This window comes from Hetaerina americana, unplaced genomic scaffold, assembly GCF_022747635.1.
Source record: "Hetaerina americana unplaced genomic scaffold, ioHetAmer1.1.p SCAF_31, whole genome shotgun sequence".
NCBI lineage: Eukaryota > Metazoa > Arthropoda > Insecta > Odonata > Calopterygidae > Hetaerina > Hetaerina americana.
The window spans coordinates 854776-878849 of NW_027286886.1; the positions used below are offsets into that span (position 1 = coordinate 854776).

At 34.8% G+C, this 24074-nt stretch overlaps 1 protein-coding gene across 1 annotated transcript; it reads right to left on the reverse strand.

Annotated features, from left to right (window-relative positions):
• Positions 1 to 451: 451 nt before the first annotated feature.
• rod (rough deal) lies at positions 452 to 24045 on the reverse strand. Its single transcript, XM_071589032.1, has 13 exons — positions 23957 to 24045; positions 21419 to 21576; positions 20298 to 20398; positions 17372 to 17531; positions 15392 to 15492; positions 15097 to 15259; positions 13924 to 14116; positions 12680 to 12856; positions 11766 to 11997; positions 8962 to 9073; positions 3021 to 3211; positions 748 to 831; positions 452 to 594 (listed from the first exon to the last, which is right to left on the reverse strand). Exons 1-13 carry the CDS (start codon positions 24034 to 24036, stop codon positions 562 to 564), a joined length of 1785 nt encoding a protein of 594 aa, XP_071445133.1. The 5' UTR covers positions 24037 to 24045; the 3' UTR covers positions 452 to 561.
• Between the last annotated feature and the right edge of the window lie 29 nt (positions 24046 to 24074).

Here is a 24074-nt window from a genome sequence, read left to right on the forward strand (position 1 = left end):
GGTGTCAGTGCGTCACATAGGGGTGCTTGCAATGCTGCAGCATTGGGGAAAAAACTTCAAAAAAAATTAAACATTTCCAAAAACTGGCAAAGTTGCATAGCAGTAACAGGGAGTGGGACATCTTTGATGGCACTCACTTTGTCTTCCAAAGATTTAGTTCTCTCTGCACTCACACTAATCCCTAAAAATTTTACCTCTGTAGTACTGAATACACATTTGGAAAGATTAAAGAGCCCACCCAAGTCACATAAATGGGTAAACAGCTCACAAAGGTGATGCTCCTGTTCATGCTAGTTACCTGAGGCAACAAGGTTATCACCTAAATAAACATAACAAAAAGGAATACAATCCAGGCTTGGTTTAGAGGAGTGAAGTAAGAATCAGTAAGTTTACAACACCTGGTTTATGAATTTTTTATTTGAAAAGTGAAAGCAGTATAAGTTGTTATAGGTTAGCGAAGTACATAAGATGGTATTCTTAAAAACAGTATAAAAAACAATTAATTTCAAAGATTATAAATAAAAAAACCTGCTGCTCACATTAGAATTGCAAAAATCTTTTTCATGCTGAATTGCTGCTCAAAATAGTGAACACCTAAAAAATAAGAAGATATTCCAAATGAGTAGGAAGCAGACAGGAATTCACCAATTTAATGACTCAATGAAATCAAGGCATATATTTAAGGCTACAGCAATGTTATAAAGAAATATTTGGCAATTGATTTCATGCATAAAGCCTTCTGCTTACTTGATGGCAGTAAACTTGGAGGGCTGGAGGAAGAGACTGCATTCGCCTGGTTACATCCTCAGGAGACCCAAACATTTTCAACATCTAATTGGGATATTAAGTTGACAAATGTTAAAAGAGTCATCACAAGCTTAAATGAACAATTATCACTATCACTCTCTACTTTGAATTTTTCCAAATTTCCCTTCCTTTATACCAAAATTTTGCATTTGTGAATAATTTGAAACCTTGCTATCTTGATCCATTGAATTTGAAATATGATGTAATTCAGAGCTAAGTCCAAGGCCAAACGCATAGGGCCATGTGTGCTTTTTGTTATGAAACAAAAAAATATGACAAGGGAAGAGTCTTTAATTGGTCATTTGGCTCTAAAGCATTTCTTGTATTTCAAACTCTTCCCTGACACATTGTATAAAATTAATCACTTGCAAGTCGCGAAGTTGCGCATATTTATGATGTAGGCATTTTTTTCTGCGGTTGATTTTCGTGCAAAAAACTATTTCCAAAACATTTTGGTAGGTTATAGCTAAAATGAAATGAATAATACATTATGGAAACACATACAGCATTTTATCGATGATCACTAGTTCTATCATGACTTTTGTTAACATATTCACCAGTGCCAAAGTCCACCTTTACCAAGGAAAGGGTGACTACAACTATCCACATTGGTAGCTGTTAGCATACTTCAGAGTAGCAGCATATTTTACAGGCTTTTTAAAAACAGAAAATAACAATATGACAACTGACAGGGTTTTATCAATGGTGTTAGTACTTCGGTGAAATTTCAAGGATGGTACATAAATAAAATAAAATAATAAAATATAACGATAAAGGCAGAAAATGTGAATGGAAGAGATTTATATATAATTCCACAGTACAAAGCTGACAGCTTCAAAAAGTAGAGTGTATACCATCATTTCTAATGACATTAGTGTTTAGGTAGAGTGAAAGCTGGTAGCATATACATACGACTTCCTACCAGAACTGGGTTAGGGCAAGAAGCTCTAAATTGAACCAAATACAGTGGAGACTAAGTTAACAAGCATAATTTTTCCAGACTCTTTCCTGTAAAGGGGAACAATTATACCCATTTCAATTAACATAAAATACATTAATACATTTCAAGTCAAAAAAATAAATTATGAGCATGATTCATTCCTTGAAAATTATATTTACGTCAATTACGATTGTGAATCATCTTTATATTTTCATTTCTCATGGAATGAAACAACTTGGAATGCGAATTCAAATTGTAAAAAATGAAAAAGAATCAAAATAATTAGTTTATCATTTGTGATACATTCCTAACTCTTTAAAGTTGTCTAAGGACTTATTTTTTGCTGAACCTTCAACATTTTTTGAAAATGCAAAACATCTTTACAATTGAATACATTTGTAGCATACATAGCCACTACCTTATTATGTTAATGCTTCTCCGATGTGAGAAGCATCCTTTCAGCATAGTTGAGAATTTGTAACTATTGCATAGATATTCTTGTCACTCCCATCAAGCATCTATCCCCTTAATTCTGCCCTTTTCTTGAGGATATTGTAAATTGCTGATGCCAACCAACTCTATGAACATGCTAGGTCAGCTAAAATTACATTTTATCCTTGTCTATCAATATTTAACTTTTTCTTTTTATGCTTATTTTTATTCTGTTATTGCTGCCTCCTAATGGCTTTTACATCAAGGACATTTTTAAAACTAAGCCAAAAACATAATTGAATTTGCACACAAAATAATCAAAAATAATAATGACTTTACACAAGTTTGGAAAAATGTGTGTTCACAAGTGAAACTAAGATGCTAGCAGAATGAGTGAGGAACAGAAACAGCAGGTGCACAATCATTCCATGAATTTCCCTCTCCTCATCACTCGTTATGCGAAACTGCTTAATCATTGAGTCAATTTTTAATATATGTGCTCATTATGAGAAGTCCTCACTATGGGAGGTGCTCCTTAAGTAAGGTTCCACTGCATAACCCCCTTTAGAAATGTGCCAATCTTAAATGGGAAAATCAAGACTACTTAAGTCTGATATCACAAAAAAAGAAAATCCTCTATTTATTTCCTCTTATAATCCAACCTATGAAAAGTTGAAAGTTTTTAAGACCAAACATCTTGCAAACCATTTCAACAAAGAACTACTGCAGAATTCACTAAATACGTGTGATATCATAACTCCTGCATGTACCATAACCAAAATCACGACAAAATCAACGATTTAACCAAAAAAAATTCTAATATAAGTTTGCAAATACTCACTTTCTTTAACATTATTTGTTGATTTTCTGGTATATATGGTAACAACAATGAAGCCATTTCCACTTTACCAGCTTTTAAGCACTTTTCAGCCATTCCTTGTATATCTATATCCACCAAAAATGGACATAAATGGAGGAGCCGCAAGCTACTAAAACACTTCTGCTCATCCTCATGAGTCCAAGAATTTTTGTCTGTAATGAAGGTAATATTTTGCAATAATATTTTACCAAAATTATCTTTTAAGCAATAAATATTGACGTCAGTCATCCGTAAGTGTAGTACAGCATCAAAGGATGATTTATTATGAAATGGAAAGTGTGATGGATTATGCCATACACCACTAAAAACTTATGGACATAATTATAATAATTGTTGAAATTTACCCATTTACCAAAGCAAGATAAATTTTAAATTGCTGAGGTGTTTTCCCAGGAAAAGTTATAAATGTGAAAGATTATTTCATCACTAACAAAATTTGTAGAGAGAATATAGAGAAAGTTTTCTGGTTAAATCCAAAATCAATAATATATGATTCAAGCACAATATTAATTAAATGTGAAGAACCTTGTACGTTTAAGCAATTGCCACAAATTCAGCAGAGTAAAAACCACTTGCTAGCAGCTAAACACAAAACCTTTAACTTATCCTAGACAAAAAAGTCACCAATGTAGTATTTTATTACTAAAGCAAGCCATATAGTATAGCTTAGAGTAGCCACTATAAAGTTGAGTGGCCATAATAGAAAATAAGACCACTTAAAGGACAGCATTGCCATTATTTTCATAAATGGTCATCACAATGTTACATACAGCACTCAAACAGTTAATTTGATAGTTATTAATGATAACATAACTGAAATAATTCTAAATAACATAATCATTTTGGATTTTAAGGCAATTAACTGCACTAAGGAAATAAATATTATTTATTATGGCAACAAAGAGCAAAAAAACATTACAGGTAGTTCCAAAGAAACTGCGGGAGATGCCGCAACAGTAACTTTTAACGGAGTCATCCGCTAATGTGCATTTCAATGCAACAATTTCAGAGAGTAAAAATCATTCGCCTTGACTGGGACTCGAACCCAGATCCCTCAATATCCGGTCGAGTGCTTTAGCCACTTAAGCTACCGAGGCGTCCTCTTAAACTCTGAAATTTTGGGGCTTTTAAAGGAACAAGATGTTGTGACGAAATACCGTACATACAATGTCACAGGCATTCGTAGTCGTGCGCGAGGCGCCACAGTCCACGAGGTTAAAGCCAACTTTAAACACTTATGGTGTTTTCACTTTGACAAATTCCAAAGAAACTGCGGGAGATGGCGCAACAGTAACTTTTAGCGGAGTCATCCGCTAATGTGCATTTCAATGCAACAATTTCAGAGAGTAAAAATCCTTCGCCTTGACTGGGACTCAAACCCCTAAAGCTAAAGCACTCGACCGGATATTGAGGGATCTGGGTTCGAGTCCCAGTCAAGGCGAATGATTTTTACACTCTGAAATTGTTGCATTGAAATGCACATTAGCAGATGACTCCGTAAAAAGTTACTGTTGCGGCATCTCCCGCAGTTTCTTTGGAATTTGTCAAAGTGAAAACACCATAAGTGTTTAAAGTTGGCTTTAACCTCGTGGACTGTGGCGTCTCGCGCACGACTACGAATGCCTGTGACATTGTATGTACGGTATTTCGTCACAACATCTTGTTCCTTTAAAAGCCCCAAAATTTCAGAGTTTAAGAGGACGCCTCGGTAGCTTAAGTGGCTAAAGCACTCGACCGGATATTGAGGGATCTGGGTTCGAGTCCCAGTCAAGGTGAATGATTTTTACACTCTGAAATTGTTGCATTGGATTACAGGTAGTGTTTTGGAATGAGGAATATGGATTTGGCAAATGACTTCTTTAAGAATAACATCATAAAAATGGTACAGTTAGATGGAAAGTTGACATCCAATACATAAAACTTTATGTCTGAAAGATAATTAACATGTTCAACACTTATGACGTAACATCTGTGAGACAGAGGTAGTTCTTGGTCAGTGAGCACAACAACATAAGCACAATATCACAAGCCATTTACACTATGTATTACAACACTCCCATTCTGTAAGTCAGTGGCTACGGGATATGGATGATATGAATAATAGAGATCTCTCCTTGATTTTTTAAACTTTTTCTGTTGGAGGCCTGCACAGAGTTTGCAATTTGGGCAGTGCCTTTTTTCTAAATTATTCAACATATTCTATAAATCTTTGGATTTACTATGCCTAGTTCAGTATTGTTGCTTTGTAAAGTAGTGATAATATACATATATATATATATATACATACATATATATATATATATATACATATATATACATATATATACATATACATACGTACATATATATATAGTATATATATATATAAATATATATATATATATATATATATATATGTATATATATATATATGTATATATATATATATATATATATATATATATATATATATATATATATATATAATATATATATATATATATATATATATATATATATATATATATATATATATACATATATATATATATATATATAAATATATATATATATATATATATATATATATATATATATATATATATATATATATATATATATATATACATATATATATATATATATATATATATATATATATATATATATATATATACATATATATATATATATATATTCAAACACGAAATCCCGCCAAACGGCGAATAAATACTCATATATGCAGAAACAGATATAAGGAAAAGGGATAGGAACACATATATAGGGCGAACACAATAAAGGTGGGGAAGGCGGAATCGAACGGATCACAAGAGTAAAAATATATTTCCTTGACCGGGACTCGAACCTCGGATCTTTCCACTTGCCGGGCGGATGCTCTTAACCACTTGAGCTATCGAGGAAACGTAATTTACCCTGAGATCCGTGGGTCTTATATGTCGCCAAGCGCCCCGATTCTTTTAGCCAAGAGATGGCGTCAGGGGACTGTTTCACCCACCAAAGGAGATATAGACAATACACAAGAGGAAAGGACAGTGGTTTAGAATTCATACAACATCATACAGGAAAGGAACAGTGCGTTTCGTGGCACGCATAGCCAGAAGAAAGAGATGAGCCACATTGGCCAAATACATATTCAAACACGAAATCCCGCCAAAAGGCGAATAAATACTCATATATGCAGAAACAGATATAAGGAAAAATTAGAATAGGAGGGCAAAAACTAGAGCAGATAGAACTGTTTACGTATCTCGGTAGTGTTTTGGACCAACACGGTCAAAGTAGTAGGGACGTAAGGAGAAAATTAGCTAGGCAAAGAGGCTTGCACAAGGAGGAGGGAGTCGATTACAGGGATGTTGAGTAAAGAAGTTAAGAAAAGGCTTGTCAAAACTTTGATATGGAGCTTAGTTATGTACGTTGCAGAAACGTGCTCATTGAAGCAGGAGGATAGACGCAGACTGGAGGCTTTTGAAATGTGGGTGCGGAGAAGAATGGAGAAGGTAAAATGGAAAAGAGAAGAAAACAAATGAGGAAGTACTTGGTATGGTGGGTGAAGAGAGGGGTTTGCTGGGAGCAATCCTATGGAGGCAGGAAAAGTGGCTGAAGGGGGTATTGACCGGCAGCGGGATGTTGAAGACTGTAATTGAGGGAAGAATGTTAGGCAAACGAGGAAAGGGAAGGAACAGGATAGGGATGTTGGACGGGATGAAGGGAGGAAGAACGTACTCAGAGCTGAAGAGGGGCCTGATGTAAAGTAGGATGTTGTGTTTTACTAGGGGTCACGAATTATTTAATTAGTAATTATGTCCATCCAAAAACCTACCTTAACCGGTAGATTACCTAATAAAAAAATATATATATATATATATATATATATATATACAGGGTTCGTCCGGAAAATAAGTGTACTGATTTTTTCCCGCCGCTGCAGGCGCGCCCAGCACCGCTCTGACGGGCTGCGATTGGAGGGGTGTATGTTGGCAAGCGACGCTGAAAAAGGCAGTCGGCTCTGAGCTGTGGTGTAGTGAGGAGCTCTGTTAACGCGAACATCCACGCTCGACCCACGCCACGGAACGCGATGCCGAAGTTTTTGGAGCAGCGTTATTCCATCAAATTTGCGGTAAAGCTTGGGAAATCGTCTACCGAAACTGTCGGTATGATTAACCAGGCTTACGGGGAGTCAGCCATGTCCAGAAACATGATCTTTCGGTGGCACAAGATGTTCGTGAGGGCAGAGAAGAGGTCGACGACGAACCTGGACGCCCATCAACGACACTCACCGACGAAAATGTGCGAAAAGTTCGCGATGTACTGAACTCTGATCGTCGTCTTAGTGTTCGGATGATAGCAGAGCAGTGTAATGTGCCAAAAACAATAGTGCACGAGATTATTAGGGAGCAATTACAGATGCGAAAAATTTGTGCAAAGTTGTTGCCGAAAGTGCTCAGTGATGATCAAAGACTCAATCGTTTGGAAATCGCGACACAACTTGCGGATCACTGCAAAAATGATCCACATTTTTTAGAGAACGTTGTTTCGGGTGACGAGACGTGGATCTTTGAGTACGACCCGGAGTCGAAGAGACAAAGTGCGGAGTGGCACACCCCATCATCACCCCGTCAAAAGAAAGCTCGCATGAGCAAATCTCGGATCAAGGCGATGCTCATTGTCTTTTTTGACAAAAGGGGAGTCGTCCACTACGAATTTGTACCTGAACGACAAACAGTAAATGCTGCATTTTACGTCCAAGTGCTCGACAGGCTTCGAAAACGAGTCGCCCGCGTCCGGCCAGCGATCAAAAACATCTGGCGGCTGCATCACGACAATGCGCCGTCTCACACCGCGCTTGTCGTGTCTGACTTCTTGGCCAAGCACGGCGTGGCAACGCTGCCGCACCCGCCCCTACAGCCCGGACTTCTTTCTGTTCCCGAAGATAAAGAGGAGTTTGAAAGGAACGCGATACGGGACTTTGGACGCCGTCAAAGAGGCCGTGACGACGTTTCTTCGAGAGGTTCCCGATGATGCCTTCGCGGGAGCGTTCCAGGAATGGGAGCGCCGCTGGAACAAGTGTATCGACTCACAAGGGTCCTATTTTGAGGAATATTAGCTTAAGATATGTAAAAGTGTAATAAATTTTTTTTCCTGAGCTCAGTACACTTATTTTCCGGACGAACCCTGTATGTATATATATATATATATATAAATATATATATATATATGTATATATATTTATATGTATATATATATATATATATGTATATATATATAAGTATATATGTATATGTATATATATATGTATATATATATGTATATATATATATGTATATATATATATATATGTATATATATATATATGTAGACGACAGCCGTGCTGTCGAAACGTAAAATAACAAATTGTGAGTGTCCTTTCTTTGTGTCTCTATATTCTAAAAATCTACATCTGTGTTTTTATATATTTGTGCGTCGCCGATGAGCGTTCCATTTCGAAGATATTTTATATGTATATATATATATATGTATATATATATATGTATATATATATGTATATATATATATATATATATATATATATATATATATATATATATATATATATATATATGTATATATATATATACACACACACGTATATGAATATTTTTACATGAATATATGATTGATGATATTAATTATGAACATTATATTTTTTTAATGTCATCATCTGATTATTTTAAATGAATGTGCCATAAACTTGTAGATATATTTATTGTAAAAATAAAACCTTAATGGTATTTTTTCAGGAGTAATGCTACAATAGATTTGGTTGTCTCTATAGCATAAACTTTACCAGTAAACCCAAATTAAATTAAATTTTTTTAATAAATTTATTAACTGATTTAATGAATAAAATAAGATTTTCACTTACCAACATGAAATGGTGCTTCAACTACTTCCTTCCATGCATCTCTATAGGTTTGAAGAGCTAAAAACGAGGTATGAGGTCTGAGCAAAGGAAGAAGTTGAGTCAGTTCCTGAAACTGCAATAGAAAAATTTAGGCAAAGAAAAGTGAAGCAGAAAAGCTCAAGCAATATTTCAATGTTTCTTCCAGAAAAAAAATCTTACATGATGTTACTAGGAAAAATATGAAGCTAAATATAATGCAAACTTCTAAATAAAAGTTCAAACAATACATCAAACACTTTTCTACATCTTATTAATAACCCTTCTGTTTTGGTATTTCAATATCATTTTTTGTCATTTCTGCTAAACAGCATTATATCACATTCATCAGAGAAAATTGATTTCATTAGGCCTACTCAAAGAGATAGGTATATAGAGTCAGTATCACATGCAAGACTTTGTCTTTAAAGCTTTACTTAAACTAAATATATCTAATTTCTATTTTTGAAAATTATCATGTAGAAACTAATCTATCAATGATGATTTTTAAGAAATTTACCTCCCCAGTAATGCGAAGGCCCTGGCAGATTGTTGCAGTAGCATTCTGAAGTATTTTATTCAACATAATATTCATAAAATATTAAATATATTAACTCTTTCATACTCCACAAAAGTGTCTGTACAATATGGAACAGTAGAATGGAAATGAGTAATGAGGTAGCAATGAAAGCTTTTGTTGGTTTGGGAAACATTTCTACAACTTCTCATCTTCCAGTCAGAAGAAAAAGTTTTCAATGCAGGTTACTGAACTGCATCAGGGGAATTCTATTGGGGAAACATTTCCCCTGGAGAGGTAAGTTAGAGACTTGGGCTTAAGGAGGCAGTAGAATAACTTATGTGAGGACAGGTAGATGATATGGAACAAGGAACATGGGAGTATAAAAAAGGGACATTGAAAGCTACAAAACAAACAATAGCAATACTAATTAAAAAAAGGACAAGGCAACCATAGATTATAGACTAAATGATTACAAAGATAGATGAGAGAAGAAAATTTAAGAGTGAAAACAGAGATTTAGAGAGAATAATGTGCAAAGAGATAAATAATAAACTGAGGTGTGAAAATTATTGGGTGAGAGAAGAGATTTGGAAGACACAGTACACGGATATAGAAAGTTTATAAAGGAAAAGTGAAATTGGTGCATTGAACAAGAAGGTGAAAGTGCTACCAGGAAGTGAGAAGGGAATGGCCATGGACACTATTGAAGGTAGAACTAAGGGCAAGGTACAAAAATCACTAATAATTAACCAAATCTGTGAAGATACAAAAAAGATGGAAAGAATGCATAATTGATCTATTCGATGAAAAAAGTAAGGCCGGTAAATTTGGACAAGAAAAGAGAATATGATGTAATGAGGACAGCATAGGCCCAGGCATACTTGATGGTGACTAGAAAAGGCATTAAGAGAATTGAAATCAAATAAGGCAGTGGGGATTTACAACATCCCTGCTGAACTGCCTAAGGCTTAACTAAAATGCCGGATAAAGTCTTTTTGACTAATGTTTAACTATTATGATACAGGAATTCGACCACATTTCATCAGATCAGTGGTACTTCCCATCCCAAAAAAGGGGAAAGTCTATAGAGGACTAAAGGCATATATATGAAAGGACTATAGAGCAATAAATTTTCTATCTACCAGCACTAAGGTGGCAAGGATCATCAATGAGGATGGAGAGAAGGGTAAATGATTACTTTAGAGATTACAAGTTTTAGTTCAGGTAATGTTCAGGTACATGTGATATCATAGGCAGTAATCAGGTCACTAATAAAGAGAAACATATAAACAGTATGCTTGTTTTTTTTATCTTTTGAGAAGGAATTGATGGAGTAAATCAGGTAAAATTGTTGAATGTATTACAGAATATTGAAGGGATAGGTAACTTTGAAAAGGGGTTATAATGTTCAGGGGTGTCCATTATCATCTATGCTTTTCAACATGTATGTCGAGGAAATAGTAAATGAGGGATGGAAAAAACTGAAGATAGGCATTAAAGTCATTTAGGAATTCATAAAACCAGGTTAGTAGAAGATCGAACTTTGTAATGCCAGTCAGCCAAGGAGTTACAGCCACTGCAGGAAGCATCAGAAAATCAGTATAATACGTTAGGGATAGGAATCCAGGTACAAAACAAAGGTACTGAAATAGAACAAGGTTCATTTAAACAAAATATGAGGGAAATACTAGAGCAGGTAGAAAAGTTCACCTATTTCAGGAGAGTCCTGGACCAAAATGTTCTAAGTAGTTTGGACATTAAAAGAAGAATTGTGTTAGGCAAAAAAGCTTTCATGAGGATGGAATTGATGACAGGGACGTTGAGCATGGATGTTAAACTTGATATGGGTTGTGGTTTTTTTAAGGCATGGAAACATGGTTGTAGAAGCAAAATGATAGGCATAGATTTTCATTCGTCAATATGACAATACAACAAAAATTTTTTCTTCTCCATATTTCCCATGATGATAAATTCATTTGATAATAATTTAGTCAACGTGAGGAATTTTGAATGAAAAGGTAAATAACATTTCCACAAGTTAATGTCAGCATTTGCTGCATACTTAGTGTAAGCAGCTAATATGACAACTGGTATAAAACAGACCAAGGCAGAACATTTCTCATTTCAAGAAATATACCATGTATTTATCAGGGCAATAGGAAATTGAATAAAAGATAAAAATAATTAAATGTGCTCCACTCATTATAGCATAAAATATATTAATGATAACTTTAAAAACTACTTGATAATAAATTATTTATACACTTACCATTGCCAATTTCACCATTTCACACATTATGTGTGACCAAAGAGAAAGATCGAAAACATTAGATGATAAACATAACTTGGCAGCCATAAAGATAGAAATTTGATGAGAGGGTTTCTTAGCCAAAATATTTTCTACTAATATTCTGGGGCCCATTGATTCACACTCTCCGGGTGAGTTGATAATACCTAGTCCTTCCAACTGTATCAGGAGATATAATTTGGTGAAGTAAACCCTGAAAATAATAAAATTATGAGAAAATATGCTTCAAAATTATGCGAAATTCAACTGAAGGTTTCTCAGTTTGACATTTCAAGACAAATTATTTTAAGGTGTAATCCAAACCATCAAAATATTTCATAGTCCATGAACATTTGTATTTCATGATCAAGCTTATATATTATCCTTACAACCCCAGTCTCATTCATGACTTGCTATTTTTTAAATACACCAGCTGCCATTTTGCTTCTAGAAATTTTCAAAAATTGAGGGATATTTCAAAATTCGATATTTTATATAAAGGGATAAGATAAAAAATGCTAGACCCAAATAAAATGCAGCAAATTTAGGGAACCATTAATTTCAGCCGCAGGAATGGGAGGTTTCATTGTATATGTGAGTTTTTCCCTTAACAGGGAATCTTCTGACATATTTAGGTGAAACTGACCACATACTCCAGTCAATTGTGAGGAAGAGTATCATCTGTGTCTGTCACTTCTTTGAAAATCGAATTAATCATAAATAGAAAATTAACTATCATTTAAAATTTTAAAAATAAAATGAGACTCAATGTATACTGGAAATAAATTATTTTTTTCCAAATGATGATTTAACCACATAAATTACTGTTACTGCTATTCTGTTCCATTTATAAAACATCTAAATCATGACTAAGATATTTAGTATAAGCAGCCTACCCTGAAGCAAATCTTTCGTTCAAGTCCAACATTGCTGCTACTGCCTGGCTTCCTTGCAGTTCACGGATGCACAGCACAATTTTTAATCCTACTGAAGTAAATAATGAAGGTAAGAAAATAGATGATAGGTGAGCCAGCACCACTTCTTCCCTCATGGACTTGCAGATGTGGAGTAACCTAAGGAATGTAGCAAGCAAAGTAAATTCACATCATTGGTTTACTAAAAATTTCTACATAAAATTCAGTAGAAACCTCAATAGAGAATCAGCACATAAACAAGCATATTTACAGGTATTCAGCGTTTGAATTTTCCAGAGTATTGAACTGAGCAAACTAGTGGTACAATCGTTCTCTGAGAAAATCTGTGGCCTAGCCAAAAGATTATAATTGATGTTTTTCTTAACAAGCAAACCATAACGTACATAAAACTGCACTAAAGCAATAAATAGTAGAACATTAAGTCCATTGGATGTCTGAATGGGATAATTTGCCAGGTAACTAAAAAAATTTGAACCGAGAGGTTAGATATTTAAAAAATATTTCCCAAGACCCCAACAGGATATTTCTTTTTACAAAATCTAAACATTGATACCACAGTACTAGACAGGTCTAATTGAAAGTGATTTTCGTAAAAGAAACAATTATTCAAAAGTTAGCATTTTTCTGACATCAGAACTTCAATATCTAGACTATAATATATATAAGGCATGATTGCATTACATAGAGAGGAATCTTAATGCAAGATTTCTCCACCTGGTTTCATCTAAACATGGTTCATTACTGAATCAAAAATCATATTTCCACTTCCCACTCTTAAAAATATGCCAGCAACTTGGGCTAAATAAGAAGCAAATGAAGTATAAATATGTATATTAGTAGAAAAGAAACATTTCACCTAAATGTCTGGCAGGTAATAGGCCTTTTTGAATACTTATATATTCCCTGAGGTCTCACAGCCCAGCAAGAGGCAATGGTAAAATGCTATGAATATGGAAATTCAAAGAACTTGACAATTGAGAGAAATGTGGTGTAACACTTCAACATTTTATTAGAATCAGGTAATTGCCAAAATTATAATTAAGAACATCTTCATGGGAGGAACAAATTTAGATAATCCAATTAAGAAATTCAATGCCAACAACACAGATCACTCATGGTAAAATATTTACTATCATGATCTATGAAAGGTATACCTTTTTTAATCTTTGAATTTACTTATGTTTTTGGCATTCCACGAAGTTTACCTTCTAATCTCTTCATTAAATGTAGCAGTATTGAGACTCCCTTCTTTGGCAAACATCTCTCCAACACAGCTCATATCTAATGAAGATGCTCCTTCCTCTTTGGAGGAAATCCATTTTGAAATCAATTTTAACTTGAGTTTCTCAAGGTCAATTGAAAACAATTCAGCAATTTGCTCAGCAACAAAATTCAGACCTATTAAAACAAAAATATGTTCAATATATACAAATAATAGTAAAGAAACCAGGAATATATGTGCAAATTCGTAATAACTCCATATTTAGGGTCCCATAAACTCATTTTCCAAATTTATAACAAATTTCAACACTGGTTTCAGAATACTATAATCTAAAATGGTTATTATTAGCCTAAAATCATCCCTATATAAAGCAGAATCATCAGAAAAAATGTTCAATACCAGAAATACAGTAATTAACCGAGCATTCAGTTTGATAGGTGATGGTAGAGTTCACCCAATACAGCTCATATCAAATGAAGACGTTCTTCCTCTTATGAGGAAATCAATTTTGAAATGAAAGTTAACTTCAGTGTCTCAAGGTCAATGTAAAAAAATTCAGGGATTTACTCAGCAACATAATTAAGCCCAAAGCCATGTGAGATTCACACATTAGGGTACGGGGGCCAGAACCTTTCCCTGAGCCACTTATTATTAGGCAAAAATTTCTTATATATATATATATATATATAAAAGAAATTTTTGCCTCATTTTCAAAATGGTAACGTAGATGTTGTGCACATTGAAACTCGTTCTTCAGCTACCATAGATGATATAAAGTATAAAAATGAGCCACATTCTACTGTTCCCGTGAGATACTGCATGCAACTAATGAAAAGTTTCATGCTCAAGAATTTTCCTCTATTCAGAAAAGAATTTATTATTATTGACTTGCAATTAATAGGATCATAACCCCTGTGAAAAAGATGATAAACACCTACATAGGAGCTAAAGGATAAAAGTCAATTTTAATCACCTAGGAGAGAGTTTGAATTTACGTGACATTTTCATTAATTTTACTGTAATTTTCAGTACTTTTTACCTCTTTTTAACTTCCATTTTATACTCTGCTGGTTGCATCAAACATTAAGGCTCTACCCGAGACATTTAAAAAAATCCTTAAAACTGAATAGTCTACAAATTAAAATAAATGGCATACCTCCTTTTTGAACCACAACTGAGGAATCGAAATGAGTAACGTCATGGTAAAGGCTTGATATTATTTCTTCTGGATGACCAATCATTTCCAAATATTTCTGCTCACCAAAACCATTTTTGTACAAAATATTTTTAAGGGAGAGAATTAAATACTTGCTCTTCACCTAAAGAAGGAGAAAATAACCAAAACAATGAATCTTTGTCAAGTCATCTTTTGTGCACAATTAAATTTAAAATATTATACATAGCTCCATATATTCACATCAAACTATAATTTAACATTAAACTAATGCCACCTTTTCGAAAACACCCCTGGCTTCATCAACATGGTCCGCAGATTTCATCCATAATTGTGCTAATGATAAGCATATCTCCATTGCAATCAGCTGATCAATACCTGAAAAATTACATACTATGACTTAAACAGTTATCATGTAAAGGAAATAAATTTCAATGGGGGAAGTGACTTTTAAATGGCATACGAGGGTGGAGTCACAACAGAACCTTAATGACCGAGTTCTATGACACTTTCAAGTTTTTCAGTAACTTTTCTAAGCTGTTTTTTCTGCAATTTATAATACAGATATCTTCATGTTTATACTACAAAATATTGTTTTTCGTAAAATATAGTCTAGAATCTATTGAGATTCAATTTCTTAAAAAAAGAATATAATACTCCTTATAAATTGAGTTACTTTCTTAATAGCATTGGAAACACTTGTATGATAAAAAAACTCACTCAGTGCCAGTGGCTTTCAACATTCAAGCACATACAAGGAAGGACACAAAATTAGATGGAATTACACCTTGAAAGAGGGCAGAAATTATAGTTAATTCGCTGGGAAATAACACAAAAACACAATACCCACATAATGATACAAAAATTCCAGGACATTTTTGAAATTTTTGAGCACATTTTTGGGATTCCTGGACAAAATTCTGGTGATTTCCAGGTTTCCAAACTTTTACAATTTTTCAAAGCTTTGGCTACCCTGCATATGTAACTAAAATTAGCTGAATATTGATGCACACGCATTCCTTGAGTCAGAATACAGCATAGTTTATTAAAAATGTAAACATATTTCCTGCTTCTTTAGACTGATGAAAAATTATACTAAGCTTAAAGATTAGTCACAAACTTATTGGTCTTCGGCATCCTACAACTCAATTTCAAAAGTGTTTGTTCACCTTCTGAGTATATGAGAAAAACTTCTACCATAGCAGTGTTGGATGACATAACTTTGTGGATCCCCTTCATGATTCGTAGGAAAGAAAAACATTCTGCTGTTTCACAACAATAAAAATTCATCACGACTGATTTTGATATGGTGTATCATCTAGCAATTTTTACTAAGTTTTTGCATGGTTATGATTTCATGGTTTTTGATTAAACCATATAATTCCCAAGGTTTTTGCAATGGAACCAGGGGGAGGAAGAGGTCAACATGAACCAAAAAGTGAATGATGACAATAGAAAATGATGCAGAATACTACACCTTGGTCAAACATCTTCAAAAACAGTTCAACTATTGCCGAAAAATAAAGCTAAAGCAGCCTTCTACAATGGTAGAAACTTAAGTAATTTACTAGAAGATTCAAAGGAAAAAATCATAGATGAAACATATGGTGAAGTATACAAGCTCTAATGTGTTGACTGAATTTTAAGCTATATCGGAAAAGTGGGTTGGAATTTCCAAAGAAGAGCCAAGGAACAGAAGTCATAATTTACAAACAGCCGTTCTAACTCACCTTTGACAAGCACCTCATAGATCATAACCACATTAGCGATTTAAAACCCATTATCCTTCACAGGGAAAATAAAGGCCCAAGGCTTAACACACTTGGGCAGCTAGATATTCTTATAGGTCAAGCCTCGCCACATTAAAACATAGTTAATGAGCAATTGAACTCTTTTCAGTCACCCCTGTTTAAACTTTTCTCTTTTAAATCCAACCCAAATACCGACCTTCTTTTACTCCATGCCGTGACAACACATTACTTGCCCTCACTTCCCAAAAAACCTCCTCCCTCCTCTCCAATGATCCTCACCCTACCCCTTCCCTCCCTCCCACATTCAGTGCCAAATACAAGAGACTTTTTTTTATATTTGTGCTTATAATGCCAATAATTCACAATGCGATTAGCTCATTAAGCAAAATCCCACTGTATATCATATCACTACCGTCACTACTATCACTACCTTCAATGATTAGAGTATTTTCTAAAAAAGGAGAAACATGAAAACTATAAGAGGAGAGTAAAAAAATAGAGCAAACCTTGAGGTAACTTAGTTGCTATGTAGTTCATTGCTGCAGTGGCATACTTAAGATCGGGAACCAGCATTACACATTTATGGACATTTTTAATAAAATTCTCTTTTGCTGGACAAATTTGCCACTCTTTGTTGTATTTGACATCACTCAGAAAAGCACTGACCTAAACAAATGAAAAAAGCATAGCATCAAGAGTCATTTACAGCCTACATTCAAGTTCAAAAGTAAAAGAAATCACAGCAATGTTAAGTTTATCATTCCAATATGATTTCCCAAGAGTTCTCACACAAAACATTAGATTGCAGAGGTGCAAATACTGCCGATTTTTGTGAGCAATGTTTTTAACATTAGGGGTTTTATTTTAAGAAAATGATTACACTAAACAACATAATGCACCAAAACTACATTTTAATGCACATCAACTAATATAATGGTACACAAAATGTTTATAATTGTGATATACAATTGTATTTCACTAAATAAATAAACTTAGTATTTTATCACAAAAACTTGTACAAACTAATACTGGTTTAGACACAATAGGTGAAATCATCAGGTATAAAATCTCATAAATAGCCAGGCAATATATACAAGGTTTGTATTAAAGTACTCGGGACAATTTTTTCCTGACGTGACTGTATGCCATAGTGTGCAGGTTTGGTGGTGGGGCGTCTGACCTTCAATACGCACTAAGTGCCAAGGGGATCGGGATGGTGTGGTGGCTAACGTACAGGTTTCCCACAGAGAGGCCCCAGGTTCAAATCCTAGAGACAACAAACATTTTTTCAGTGGTATCCCGATCCCAACTTGAGGTGCTTCGTGGAGAGTACTTTGAGTGACTATGACATCCATCAGATGGGACATTAGACTACGGAACCCTAGGCAGCTTTCGACAAGAGGCTAATGCTAAGGCAATGCCAAAGATGCTTAACTCATTCCGAAGGTCTCCATGGACGACCAAAAGTAGAGGCAACTGTCTGCTTAAGAAGACCTTCTAAAACAAGAAACTATGATGTCAGGGGACCCTTTTACAGTCTTGCCTTGGCAACAGCAGACTATTTCCTATTCCCAAGAGTGAAATCCTCCCTCAAAAGACTCCACTGTGAGACCCTAAGTGCCGTCAAAGAAGCTTGCATGCTTAAGAATCTTCCAGAATCCACCAACCAGGGAGCCTTCCAGTTGCGCAAAAGCTACAGTCATAAGCGTGTGGACACTCAAGGGATGCACTTTGAAGAATTTTGATGCGTTGCAGTAATATCTGAAATAAATCTACATTTCCAAAATTCCAAAAAAATTGTCTTTTGGGAATAGAGTGGCTGTTTTTTCAGATGTGCACAAAACATAGAAGTTTACACTAGCAAAATTTTTCTTCCTCATTACCTTGGGATGGATATATTAGATTTCTTGCTCTGAAGGAGCATTTCTCGTTATGCACTCATACAATTAAGTCCAAACTATCCATTTTTCACTGCAATCACTTTAATTATGTCATTTTCTCTGGAAATAAAAGAACCAGAAACCTTTTCTTCCAGAGAACCTAAGATAATTAAAATTATTGCAGTGAAAAATGGATTCAGTCCGGCCTTAATTGTAAGAATGCTTAAAAGAAATGCTACATCCACAATCCATTCACCCATCTACACTTCACAGCCACAAATTTAGGTTTGCATGCTGAAACAGAAGCAACGTGTGAACACTTTTGAATAGAACCAAGGACAAAGTGGAAAACATGGAAAAAAGTGGCATTTCAGAAGACCATTCAAGCTAAGCACCAAAGAACACAAGTGAAATCTTCATAATGGGAATGTCACCCAATCCCATTTCGCCAAGCAACTATGGGAGATGGACCATAGCAGTGAATTTGTTCCAGACATACTTCACCTCCAGGAAAAGGGACTAAAAATGGACATCCTGGAGCATTTAGAAAGAAGAAGAGAGTGTATAACCAGACATTTGGTTAACGAAAACATCTTTGTAAGATACTTACATCTTTTGGAAGTTTCATTGTCCATTAACAAAGTACATTTTTCAACTCTTTATCTCCCCCCCCTTTCATAATCCTTCTCTTCCAAAACATTCTCTTCCCCCATCCCCACCTCATTATACCAATCCATATCCCTCTCCCCCGCCCCACCCTCACGCAGCCACCTGCAAAGCGATAGTTGCCCCTTCCCTTCCATTCCACCTCCAATTCCCTTCCTTAGCTCACCTTCCCTCATAGTAAGAGTACATATATTCCCTGGCCATGCATGAGATTCCATACCTGATGTTGTCGCCTATGTGTCGAAACTGGTAGTAGTATAATTAAGCTTTGTGAAAAAATATTAAGTTTATTTATTCATGGATCATGAATTTTTCAGAAATTAGAGTCTGAAACCATTGAATTTTACACTTGTATTTAATGACAACATGATAGAATTATGAAGTAATTATCGCAGTCTAAGTAAAATCCTAAATCCAAACATAAACACACAATTTCAATGCTGGAAAAGAAAATCCATATCATCCTTTTCATTACACTCTTTTTACATCAATATTAACAGTAGTGACTGTAACTGTAACAAGTGTAAGATAGGGTTATGCTATCAGAAATAATTAAGTGAATTAAATGCTTAATGATTTATAAATGCAATTATCTTAACCTTCACATATTACACATTTAAAAATTTTAATTGTCTGTGATTACTGAAGAGAGAGAGCATTACTTCCAATTTACAAAATGGAATTGACCCAAATTTTGTCTTCAATATTTAGAGTTTATTGAGATGTGGGCAAAGTTAAGTATTGCAACCTCAAGGCCATGAAAAAGTTTCATATGCAAAATTCTAAGCTTAACCATTTGATGCATCAGAAAAATTTACACCATTACAAATTATAGAAATATGAAATAAAATGAATGTTAACATTCCTAGATATATATGGTACTCACCCCATGCTTGATAGCAATGCTGCAAATAGTTCTAGCATCAAGATGATCAATTTGAGGAGCCTCCAACCATTTGGAGTAATTTTGAAAATTAACTTCAGAATCTGCAATAAGAAATTCGATAATTTAACAGGAATACCATTTATGATAATCAATGCTCATCTAATCAGAGAATAGCACCCAAGCATATAAACAAAGACTTACTTAAAAAGGCAATGAACTGTTAAATCTCACTATTTTAAAATTCAAGTGAAAACATTCATTTGTAAAACCATTACAACATCAACATGACACCTCCTCTGTATTAATAATCCCAGAGATTTTGAGTGTGCAGTGGAGAATGAAAAGCAGGCTACCAGAGGAGAATCATTCCTCTCATTAAAAACCATTACCAGAGTAATCAACCCAAAGGTCAGTTTGATATGTGATGGTAGGGTTCACCCACTATCGTAGAGTTCACCCAAGCCTAAGAGCACGTGAAATTCACACATCAGGGTAGGGGGGCAGTTCCTTTCCATGTGCCAGTTAAGGTTTCCCAGAAAAACTTAGCACCCGAAAAAATCACAGAGTTCGGGTAAAGCAGAGGGTGCCCAGAGAGGCATGCCCAGGAATCGAACCCAGGCCCTCTGGTCAGTAGTCCAATGCTCTACCCTGGACTACTGCATCTCCGTCCTCTCATTCCATGATGCAATCATTGATGACCAGGCCTAATTTCATTCTCCTCTACAATCTTTTGTAGTCAACACCTGTGATTGAGTTTTCAGCTCAGACTAAAATGAACATGGATGAAAAGGAAATGGAAAAACAGGTAAAAATAGAAAGATCTCCATTGCTAACTTAGGTCAATGCACCTGGAATACAGCCACATTAACAATGTTCTTAGTAGGGGTGCATGGTGGAATGAGAGGCAATAAGGGATTCATTCAGAGAAGGCCCGATAAAGCAGAAACACCTACTGGGGTCACTTAAACTTCTTTGTATCTTGAGCTAAGAGTTCACCCATTCAGAAGTGGCATGGATATGGCAACCTCCACAAAAAGTCCATCCAGAGTCCCCAGCCATTATTATTATTACCACTAAAATTAATTTTTTTTCAAAACAATAACAAAATATGTCAAACATACCAACTATTCTAGTAGCCACAGATACATGTATCATTTGTGATGGAAGAACCTCTTCCATATCCGTATAGTTATTTGTCAGCAAAGGGAGTCTCCATCTCGCAATTTCTGGTAGATTTTCAACCTCATCATAGATATTGAATTCAGCTGAACATGGTCGACTATAAAAAAGGAAAACATAAGAACTGGTAAAAATATGTACGACGAAAAGTATTCTGAGCAAATCTTAAATTCATTAGAGGACTACTCTGGAATCTAAAGTACTCAATACCACTTGCGAAAAATGTCCCAATTCATTTAAATGCATAATGATAACTTAAAGTTTTAAATACAGCTATTTTAAGCTTAACCATCGGTACCTTTCTATCATATAAAACTTGTCTAATAAACTGAAGTCCAACATTATTGATGTGACTTTCCCAATGGTATTAGCAGCGAAAGGTAATTAAATATATATCTTACAATTTCAAGGTTCTCCCATTTAGCATATGGCACAATATTTTTGGTGGCATATGCACATTTTTTCAAATTTATTTTATGCACACTTCTTTACAGTATTTTCCCATTTCTAAATGAAATTTAAATGTTTGATAAAGAACGCACACATTAAATGTACAAGTATCACATATTAAAGACCTCCAATTTAATGATAAATGTGACTTCATTTTTTGGTCAGTATTGAAGTCTACCTGTTAACAAGTGATCATAGAAGAGAAAAATTGATAATGATAATAATATAATCACTTAGAAGGATTTAATGGTGAGTACCCTGGGAAAGAAACAATTGATAGTGATTAACAATTAGAGGGTAGTGATGGGTGAAGGGAGAGATGATAATGAGGAAGGGGACTAAGGTTTAGCAACAAGGATTGACTGAGGGGAGAAAATTATAAGACTTCTGGGGGAGACATGCTTGAAACAAAACAAACACTTGGTTAAACACAAAACAATAGACACATGCTTATGTGGAAAATGCCAAGGGGTTCAGAGATATATCAGTAACATTATTTTATGGTAAGGCACTGATTTAGTAATCATTTCAGAGAACAGATACAAGGGAGCAAATGTTGATTCAGATCATAATTTAGAGCTAATGAAGTGTAACATCAGATGTGAGAGGATAATCAGGACAGGAAGATGAGAAATGGGAATGTAGAATCATTATCCGGGACAAAAAAGGAGTATCAGGAGGCAGTGGAAAAATGTAGTAGCAGTATTTATTAGGGGAAGCGACAGACATGCATGGGTCATTTGTACCAGTATGAATTGGAGGGTTATTTGATAGGGATAAAGGAATGGAGGGAAATTGGACAGAAACCCAGCATCCGCACTATCCTACTCTTAATGAAAGGCACCAAAGGGTCCACAGTTAAACTTCCTATCTGACGAAGAGCATAGCCAGTTAGGGTGCTCACCAGATAGCACTCCAAGTAGGGATCATACTTGTACCACTGAAAAATCCACCCACCACTGGGATTCGAATCCTGACCCTTGGTGTGGAAAGTGGAAAAGGTATGAGTGTAGACAGGGATAGGTAAGCTCAAAAAAGATAGCAAAATCTCAAAAAAAGGATATTGAAAGCCACAAATGAAACGATAGAGTGAATAGGAAAAAGAAAAGGAAATTATCTATCTTCTAAATCTATCTTCCAAGTCATAAAGTCTATTATCCAAGTGAGTAATGAATGCAAACACAAAATTAGATAGAAGGAAGTAAAAAGGGATAAATGATAATCTGAGACAAGAAACTATTAGTTCAATGCAACAATTTCAGAGTGTAAAAATCATTCGCCTTGACTGGGATTTGAACCCAGATCCCTCAATATCCGGTCGAGTGCTTACGCACATACAATGTCGGTATTTCGTCACAGCATCTTGTTCCTTAAGCCCCAAAATTTCAGAGTTTAAGAGGACGCCTCAATAGCTTAACTATCTAAAGCAATCAACCGGATATTGAGGGATCTGGGTTCAAATCCCAGTCAAGGTGAATGATTTTTACACTCTGAAATTATTGCATTGAAATGCACATTAGTGGATGACTACATTAAAAGTTACTGTTGCGGCATCTCCCGCAGTTTCTTTGAACTATTAGTTGCGAAAGAAGCATGGGGATGGAACTTGAGGACATCAAGATTTCATAGAGGAAGGGTTCACTGTACAGGAAGGTGAAAGCACAATCAGATAATAAGAAGAAAAATTCATTCGAAATTGCAAAGATAACAGGGAAATTACCAACTGACTCAGAAAAGATTAAAGGGAGAGAGAAGAAATACAGAGGCAGTCCATAATCCATCCAAAATTTGTTGGTTTTGTCCTCTCAATAAATGATTGTAATAACAGTAAATGGAAGAAGAATAGGCAAAGTGTAAGTTGAATGATGGTAAATTAAAAGAAATAACAACACATAGTACCAGTAATGAATACTATTTTGCAACTAGTGTACAGAATAAAAATGCAAAAGAATGTACAATGACACACAATTAAATGATTGTCCGCAAGAAAGAAGCCACTATTTAAATAAATGTTTAAGAGCAATTAGTACCTCACTCGCTTGTAGTTCTTCAGGAATCTTAACATATTCTTCTGCTTCAAGCAAAATGATGGCATGAAGTTGTTACTCATCAATATGTCCAATATTATATCATAGATTTCATAATGAT